Raw genomic sequence first — 9993 nt, forward strand, 5'->3', positions numbered from 1 at the left:
AAATGAAAAGCTTTATGTCTGACCTCTGTAGAAATTCTTGGTACCCTAAAAAAAGAGATGTTGCATATCCCTAAGAGGATTATACGGAACTAAAAGAAACATGGAAGTGTTTCAAATATGGGGGACAATTGAAGTAAGCACATTTGAAAATAAACTTAAATCAGTGAAAGTCCCTTCTTGATTTGGGCTGAAACCAGTTAAGTGATTCATACATAACACAGTGGTGAATATTGAATGGACACCTCAAGACAAATCTACACAGAGAACTGAAAACAACAGTGAGTGGCCTAAGGACAGTGTCAGTGGTATTCAGATAAATAATGTCAGCATAATAGATAGTAGGCATTATCGGCTCAGAGATTATTCTTTTTCTGACTTCAAAGGAAGAACAATTAAATGGACATAGAGTGAGCGCAGAGAACCATATATTGTTGGGTTTTTTTTAAATAATATACTCATTATAAGGTTTAAAACTAAGTTCTGGATCAATCCATACACCAAGATATTTAAAAGAATCCAGATTCTCCATGGTAGATCCATCTTCAAATTGAAGATGCATATTGACAGCACGGTGACGGCTATGCATTGATCCAAACAGCATACTGCAGGTCAACTTCTAGTTCAACACTAATTTATTACTATAAAGTCATTTTTGAACCTCATTAAAATCCGATTTAAATAATTCAGAATTAGATTACTATCTGAATCAGAGATGTAAATAACAGTGTCATCGGCATAGAGATAAACCATTCAGTTTGAGCAGGTGCCAGAAAAGTCATTAATGAAAACAGAAAAGGTCTTAAAATGGATTCTTGCGGAACACCCTTTTCAACCAGTAAATATTCCGACTGGGCTCTTTGAAAAGTAACATGCTGCGTTCTATTACGTACATAAGAATTAAACCATAATAAAGCATTAAGATTTAAACCGATAGAGTAAAGCTTGTCAAGCAGAAGACAGTGATCCACATATCGAAATATCAAAAGCCTTAGAAAGGTCAATGAAAATAGCACCGGTAAGATGGCCCTTATCAAAGGTTGAGAATACATCATTCGTAAACTTTTAATAGAGTAGTGATAGTGGAAAAATTAAGCCTAAAGCCAGACTGATATGGAGATAAGATATTATACAGATTGATGTATTGTGATGATTGAATATTTTCTCAAGTATTTTCACTGTAGTACAGACGATAGATATTGGGTAATAGTCATAAGCATCAGCAGCTTTAAAAATAGGAGTAACCTTTGCACATTTCCACATGGTGGGAACAGTACAAGTGGACACAGACAAATTAAATAAATCCACAAGTGGAAACATGAGCTGCAAGTTTGATAAACCTAGCCTCAAGGCCATCTGGCCCAGAACTGCTGCTTTCCTTCAACTCACATAAAGGATCAATAATAATATTATTATTATTATTATTATTATTATTATTATTATTATTATTATTATTATTAATAATAATAATAATAATAAACTTTATTTTATAAAGAGCCTTTAAAGCAGCTTCTCAAAGCACTGTACATAAAATCACAGTCCACACATCTATAGGCATAATTGTTTTAAAAGACAAAGAGCTTGAGGCAAACAGCAATGAGGAGGAGCCAGCTACAGCACAGGAGTTAATATGTTTTGGTCCACAGACGTGAAATGAAGTGCTAGTTAAAAGCCTGAGAAATAAAATTAAAAAAGGATGGGAAATAGTTACGTTATCAACTCTTAGTTGATTCACAGCACTTTAGTTGCTTTTATTGAGAACACGATTCAGGTGCTTCCAAAACTGTTTGGGATTATAAAGTCATGAGAAAGACAGTCTCTATAGTAATTGGATTTGGCGTTCATTGTTTGAGTCTTACATAGATTACGAAGATGTCTATAGATTTCCCAGTTCGAGGCAGCTTTAGAAGAATGATATTTGGCCCAGGTTTTATCCCTTTGTTAAAAGGATTAATCAGATGAGAGTTGATCCAGGGTAAGTGATTACTTTTGACTCTAAGCATTCTAAAAGGAAAATGTTTTTCAATAACATTGATAACTTCAGATTGAAAAAAGTCCCTTGCATGTATAGCAAATGGAATTAACTGAAACCTGTTCCAATTGAGAGAAATTAAGTCACGTATGAAATGATCAATGTTAATATTTTTTAATTGACGCAATCTTATATATTTAGGAGGAGCACGAGGGATTCTGATTTTCCAAACTGACAATATAATAGAACGATCACTAAAACAATCAGACAAGACACCAGATTTAACTATCCTTTCCGGATTAGTGACCAGTATCAGGTCCAGAAAGGATAAGGACCGACTATCCACTGTAGTTGGTTCATTGATTAGTTGAACAAAATCTGTACTACCAATTATATTTTTGTCGCTAGAGGAAGAACAATCAATCCAGTTGGAATTAAATTCACCAAGAATAATCAATTCTTTATACCTGCCTAGAGAATTTATAGTGTCTTATATTCATTACAGTGAATTAATGTATTAATTAATGTATGAATTAATGTCTGTCGGTGCAGATGGGGGCCTATAGATATTAATAATAATCAAACGTTCCTTCTGATGAAAGCTAATTTTCATTAAAAAAAAGACTTTCAAAATTAAGTAGAAGCAACAGATTCAGAGACAAGATTTACATCAACATAAGCCATGCCACGTCCTCTAGTTGGTCTATCAGCTCTATATAAAACATAATTGTCAATTTCAATATCAACATCAGACATGTTATTATGCAGCCATGTTTCAGAGATTATAATATTGTTAGGTTCGTGATGAGTAACCAAACTCTAAGGAGATCAATTTTAGCAACAAGACTCCTGATGTTAATGTGAATGACCTTTAAACCTTAAATTAAATCAATAATACAAGTAATATAAAAACAAGAAGGTCAGAGGATCATATTGAAGTGGGTAGTGGGTGAGGGAAACAAGAGCAGCGATAGAGTCTAGACAAACAAGAGCAAAGACACACAAAAAAAAGAACAAAACACAATAAACGCGCAACATAGCGGAGTTCAAAAGATAAACTGATGAGAATAAGAACTACGGAGTCTCATTACCCACATCACAATAAATAACAGAAATGAGAAAGCATCATCCAGCACACAAAAATCTGGTCTCATACCAGTAATAGCAAAAAGAGACGGCCATTAATGCAGGGCCCGATAACAAACTTGATTAGGCAACAAACTGACCAAGTAGAAAAGAAATCAACACAATCAAACAGAGCAGTCAGAAAAGAAAAAACGGCTTCCACAGTAATGCACTCAAGCAAACAGTCATAACAAGCAGCACTGTATACATGCTAGTTAACAGATGTATGGAGTGAAGCTACAAGGACTTTAGCTTCATCAACTGAGGAGAGATTTCCTACCTCCCTCTTTGCCTTGATGGTTAGCCTAGCAGGAAACAATAACGCAGGCTTAAGACCAAGTTTATAGAGGTCCGACATAACTTCACAATATTTAGAGTTCCTATACTTCAGGAGTGATGGAGATCCACGATATTGAAGCTTACCACGTCCAGCCCTGTCTTCATAAATGATTATGTCTTTCTACTGATAATTGTGTAGACGGATAATTATAGGCCTAGGTCGTGGTCCTGGTCTTGGCTTAGCAAGATAATTATAGCCTGGTGGGCACTGTCGCATTCCGGTACTAGACCCAGGACGCCCCTGCCGAAGACCTCCAAAAACAAAAGAAGGTAGTGGGATGATGGCCCTCGACTGATTCAGGTAAGCCGAGTAATCGTTTAATATTCTTGCTGCAGCTACATGATTCCAGATCAGCCACTTTAGCCAGCAGGCATGATCATCAAAAAAGCAAAGTTGAAGTGCAATGAAGTTATGTCTGACAAAAAAGTCAACTCGGAACGCTTGTAATTACGCTACCACTACATTATCAAGTCTCATTTGTTTAATTGGGGTCTCTTTGTCTACTTTTAGGGCTTGTGTGAAAATCTGATTTTGATTTAGGTCATATTTATGCAGAAAAATAAGGAAATTCGAAAGGGTCCACAAACTTTCCCTTACGCCACAGCAATTGGTGAACAATAACAATTTTTACGTTATTATAGAACGGCACAGAATACCTTTGTTTATAGTTATAGTTTAATGACGTGGAACAAGTTTGTTCCTGTTATAACTTATGTTAGAGCAGAAATTAAGAGTTTTCTCTGTTGAAGTAATAAAACTAAAAATGCATTTTCGTCATGTCACAGAGAATCCTGAAGAGTCTCCCATACAGGAAAAGTTACTGACTAGTACAAAGCACTGGTGTTAAATAAACTTCTCCTTACAAAAAGCTTCACCTTATAAACAATTATACATCTAAAACAACAGAAGCAAGTCATGATTAGAGTAGGAATTGTGTCTTACCTGTGTGCCGGAGAAGATGAAGACGAGCGCAGCCCCTGCAGCTGTGAGACCCCAGGTGAAGAGTGTCCCCAGCAGAGCCTGCACCACTGGACTGCGGTCTGCAAGCATTCTGTTTCACCTGACACAACACAATGACCAAGAAGTGCTCAGGAGTAACATTTGAGGTTTCATCTGTGTACTTTATTTACAAGAGAAAGGGGTGTGTGCCAAATCCTGTTTGCTCAAGACAAACAGAGCTTCTCATTACAATAAGCAGTAAGTGCGAACATGTATTAAATAGCTCAGGTATGAAGTTAACCTTGTGTAGGTGAACCACTTTAACTCTCTCATCTAATTGCTTTCGCAGCGTTAAAAAAAAAAAAAAAGAAAGAAAGAAAAGAAAGAAAAAAAAACTGATTAAACTAAACGCACCAGAAATCCAGCACATACATGTATCTAAAGTCAAACAGCTAGTGGCATTTCTTGTTTGTTTACTTTAATTCACTACATACTGCAGTCAGGTATCTGCTGATTACAGTGACGTGTGTACAACTATATGTTTATCTGGCGACAAGCTGCACTAACAAAGTGTGTAATGAGTATAAAACAATGTTTAATTTAGAATATGTTCATTTTTCCAACACAAACAGCCCAAAATATAGACTACTTACTGCCAATGCAGACACCAAGCGACCAAAGAGCGCCTTATTTACTTCCTGCTTCCCTGTACACGTGTCTCTGAGATCACGCGAGATCAGACTCGACCGCGAGATCAGACTCGACCGCGGACACTGGAATAAAGTTGGTTTGAAGTTGGACGTTCGATATTCGCGGATATGCGAACATTAAGGGACCGTCTCTAAAGTTACATACGACATTGTTGAACACGATTCTAACTTCAATAGCATTTGAAGGGAATGATGTACAGTCACACAACCAACTGGAAAGTGTTCATGTAGGTTTCAGCTATAATGAACACCTCTTAGATTTTTGATATTTAACAAAATAAACTATTAAATCATATGTAAATATTGCCATGTGTTTTATTACTGCATGGGCTCATACACAAAATATACCATAATTTAAAGCTCAATAGCATTTGAAGGGAATGATGTACAGTCACACATCCAACTGTAAAGTGTTCAGCTAAATGCCAGGTATGACGCACACGTCTTAGATGACTTTTTGACATTTAACAAAATAAACTATTAAATCATATGTAATGTGTGTGTATGTGTGACTGTACATCATTCCCTTCAAATGCTATTATTATACTTTAAATTATGGTATATTTTGGGTATGGGCCCATTCTGTAGTGAAATACATGGCAAATTTATACGTGATTTAATAGTTTAATTTAACAAATATCAAAAATCTAAAATGTGTGCGTCATACCTGACATTTAGCTGAACAATTTACAGTTGGATTTGTACCTGTAAATCATTAGCTTCAAATGCTATTGAGCTTTAAATTATGGTGTATTTTGTGTATGAGCCCATGCAGTAATAAAGTACATGGCAATATTTACATATGATTTAATAGTTTATTTTGTTAAATATCAAAACTCTGAGAGGTGAGAATTATAGCTGACACCTACATGAACAGTTTATAGTTGGTTATATGACTGTAAGTCATTCCCAAATGCTATTGAAGTTAGAATCGTGTTTAACAATGTCATATGTAACTTTAGAGACGGTCCCTTAATTTCCGAATGTCTGGGAATATCGAACTTTATTCCAGTACTGCGGACAAGCATTTAACCCCATTTTGTTGCTGTTCTGTTTATGCTTTCTGTTCTGCTGACAAATTATGTAAAAAAAATTTCAGTGCATAACAATGCAAAATTACAGGTTGTGTTTAAATGATGTTTTACACCTGTGGTCTGTGAGAAAACGGTGTGTGTAATCTTCTGTAGAGGATGTCATGATGTATCAGTATCAAGCTGTTATATATATATATATATATATATATATATATATATATATATATATATATATATATATATATATATATATATATATATATATATATATATATATACTCAGTAAAAAAAAAAGAAACTTGCCTTTTTCAGAAGACTGTATTTTAAAGATAAATTTGAAAAATCCAAATAATCTTTACAGATCGTTATTGGAAAGGGAGGCATGAGGACTGCAGATGTGGCCAGAGCAATAAACTGCAATGCCTGTAATGTAAGACGCCTAAGACAGGAAGGACAGCTGATCGTCCTTGCAGTGGAAAATGACATGTAACCGTGTGTGTCCCCAGACATGATCGAGAACTTGGAGTGGAGTAACATCTCACAGCAAGAACTGACAAATCTGGTGCAGTCCATGCGGATGAGATGCACTGTAGTATTGGGCGGCTGTGTCTCAGGTGGTAGAGCGGGTTATCCACTAATCGTAGGGTTGGTGGTTCGATTCCCGGCCCGCATGACTCCACATGCCAAAGTGTCCTTGGGCAAGACATTGAACCTCAAGTTGCTCCCTATGGCAAGTTAGCACCTTGCATGGCAGTTCTGCTACCATAGGTGTGTGTGTGAATGGGTGAATGAGACAGTGTAAAGTGCTTTGGATAAAAGCGCTATATAAGTGTGCCATTTTAATACTTAAAGCAGCTGGAGGCCACCAGGTACTGACTGTTACTTTTGATATCGGGGCTGGCCTGGTCTGTCCTGGGAGCTGTTCCTTGCCACCGTCACCTCTGGCTTGCACAGTCGGGATAAATTGATCATTTTAATATTTAGATATGAAATTTATATATTCCTGTATAAATGCTGAGTTACAATGTCCATTGTTAAAAGCGCTATATAAATAAAACTGAATTGAATTGAAATGAATATTGACTGAAAATGATTTCTTCTGGAATTTGCATTCCCTGAAAAGGGCCTCTGTGATAAGCAGTCAAGCATAAATGCGCTCCTTATTCACAGCTGGATTCTTCACATCACAAGATGGTCTCGGCCAGCATTCGACTAACTATCTTGTGAAACTTGTTTGTGACACAGAGAGCTTGCTGGTTCTTACAGCCGAAGTTGGTACACCAAGACACTAAACCAAAGGTAGAAAGCATGGATACCCTGAAAAGGGGCTTTTGTGATCATCAGACTAGCATCAGCACAGTCCTTAATCAGAGCTGGACTTTTGACATCATAAGTTGGCATTGGACTAACGATGATGGATAGCTTGCTTGCGGTGTTGGTGTCCGAGCACAACAGCCCTCAGATACAGAAGGACAAGTTGAGGAAAAAGCAAGGGCTCATCTTGGTTTGGAACCTTTCTGGAGAGAACCTCTTGAGAGCCAAGCAGCCAGATCATCATGAAGCTCGGTTGAGGTGACGAGCAAAAATTTCCTTGATTACAGTAGGAAGAGTTAACTGCAAGGTAAGGGCTCATCAGGGATTTCAACCTGAGACATCTCTCACCCAACATTAGAATCATACCACGAGACCAACGAGTGAAACAGCCTATCTGGTTGTTTTACCTCAACGTACTGTTATTTTTGTCCATTTAAACATGCACAGGTTAGCACTGGTTTTATTACATAGCTGTGATGATGTAGAGAGTTCTCGTCACCTAAGTTGGCCCTCCACGATGCTAACCAACAGTGAGACCAAACCGGAAAGGGGTTGTCCCTGATGTTGGACTTCCCTGAAAGGTGTCAGAGCCAAAGGGAAGCAGGGTATGGAAGAACAAGTCCACAGAAACACACACACCTATTTGCAATTTGAACCTCTCATGAACTAAGCAGCCAAGCAACCCAGAGGAAGACTATTCAACATAACACTTAGTCTCATCCAGGATTTGAACCCAGGACCTCTTGCACCCTAAGCAAGAATCATACCACTAGACCAACGAGCCAAACTGCCCACTGAGGCTGCACCATGGACCACTGTACCCTGCAAATGTATGTCTTTACAGTTCTGCAGGTTCATGCTAATAGTTTGATATGGTTGCACGAGACATTACTGTGAAAGATGTGAACGATGACGGAAAGCTTGCTCGTGGTGACTAGTATGACCAAAATGAAACTCTGTTACAGAAGGCAAGTTGAGAAACAAGCAAGCTCTCATCTTGGTTTTGCACATTGTTAGAACTCGTGAGAACGAAGCAGTCAAGCAAGAACCAAGCAGGCAGCTCTTGGCGTTCGAGTAACTACATCACGCTTGAATTGAAGCGCAATAGTTCCCTCGATTACAGAGGGACAAGTTAAAACGAAGGTAAGAGCTCATTCAGGATTTCAACCGGGGACATCTCACACAAACAAAGTCAGAATCAAATCCCTCGCTCGACAAGCTAAACGGCCAATCTGGCTGTTTCAACCTTAGTCCATGACACAAACCATTTCAATGTAGTGGTATAGGTGCCTGCTACACATATCAATATGAGATCGTTGAGCACTGGTTTTATTTCAAAGCTGTGATGACAAAGAGAGTTTGCAAGTTCTAATCACCGAAGTTGGTCCTCCAAGGCGCTAACCAGTAGGGAGACTAAACCTGAAAGGGGAGTCCTTGCAAATGGGCTTCCCTGAATAGTGTTTTGTGCAAAACGGTCCTCAGATTCAGAAGGGCATGTTCAGACAAAAGCAGGGGCTCGTATGGGATTTGAACCTGGCTGGAGAGAACCTCTTGACATTCACTGTGTCATGAAGCTCGGTTGCGGTGACGAGCAAAAAATTTCCTTGATTACAGAACGACGAGTTAACAGCAAGGAAAGGGCTCATTAGGGATTTCAACCCGGGACTACTCTCACCCAAAATTAGAATTATACCCCTAGACCATCAAGCCAAATTCCTTATCAGGCTCGTTTACCTCAAGGTACTTTTGTTTTTGTTCATTTCCACTTGCACAACCGTCATAACATAGACAAGACTAGACATCCTAGAAAGTTCTACTTTCCTTTCCAATATGGCTCCAAGATTAGGTCATCACACTAGCCATTTCAATTTAGTGGTATCGGTGCCCGCTAGAGTTATTTTTTGCTTTTGTCTTTAGAGATCAAAGTAACATGGCTGAGCACTGGTTTTATTACACAGCTAGGGTTGCGTGGTGAAACGGGCGTTCCCTAAACATGGGCTTCCCTTAATGGTGTACTGAGCAAAACTGGGCTTGGCTGCAGAAGGACAAGCTTACTCGAACCTTCTTGGATCACTCACAAACAAAGCAAGAACTGAACACAGACCGTCCAGCTTGGAAAGCTCGGGCTCGTCCAGGAGTTGAACCCGGGACCTCTCACTCCCAAAGCGAGAATCATACCCCAAGACCAACGAGCCATTCACGCTCACCTTTTGAATATTCAGGGACTCATACCATTTCTGTTCCTCAAATGTCTGTGAAACTTGTTCAGCTTAATTCTCAGTTGGTGAATGTTTTTATGTCAGCACAAATATTTACACATGTTAAGAAATTTCCTGGAAATACAAGAAGTTCAATGTGAGAGGACATTTCTTTTTTTAATGAGTATATAATATTAAATTACATTATATTAATATTTAGCTGAATATACACCAATCGGCCATAACATTAAAACCACCTGCCTAATATTGTGTAAGTCCCTTTGTTCCACCAAAACAGCTCTGACCCATCGAGGCTTGGACTCCACAAGACCTCTGAAGGTGTGCTGTGGTATCTGGCACTAAG

General features: G+C 38.3%; 1 protein-coding gene and 1 non-coding gene across 4 annotated transcripts in view; both read right to left on the reverse strand.

Annotated features, from left to right (window-relative positions):
- Nucleotides 1–5161, reverse strand: part of slc39a11 (solute carrier family 39 member 11) — a 159477-nt gene extending 154316 nt beyond the window's left edge. For 2 of the 3 annotated variants that reach the window (XM_017482565.3, XM_017482564.3), the window contains exons 1-2: nt 5027–5161; nt 4377–4494 (exon numbers count right to left, since the gene is read on the reverse strand). In XM_017482565.3, coding sequence (XP_017338054.1) covers nt 4377–4484 — 108 coding nt within the window. In that variant the 5' untranslated portion in view covers nt 4485–4494; nt 5027–5161. 3 annotated transcript variants of the gene reach the window in all.
- Nucleotides 5162–8143: 2982 nt separating this feature from the next.
- Nucleotides 8144–8215, reverse strand: trnap-agg (transfer RNA proline (anticodon AGG)). Its single transcript has one exon. It is a non-coding gene; the product is annotated as a tRNA-Pro (tRNA).
- Nucleotides 8216–9993: the final 1778 nt, after the last annotated feature.

The sequence above is a fragment of the Ictalurus punctatus genome, chromosome 13, assembly GCF_001660625.3.
Source record: "Ictalurus punctatus breed USDA103 chromosome 13, Coco_2.0, whole genome shotgun sequence".
In the NCBI taxonomy this organism is placed as follows: Eukaryota; Metazoa; Chordata; class Actinopteri; order Siluriformes; family Ictaluridae; genus Ictalurus; species Ictalurus punctatus.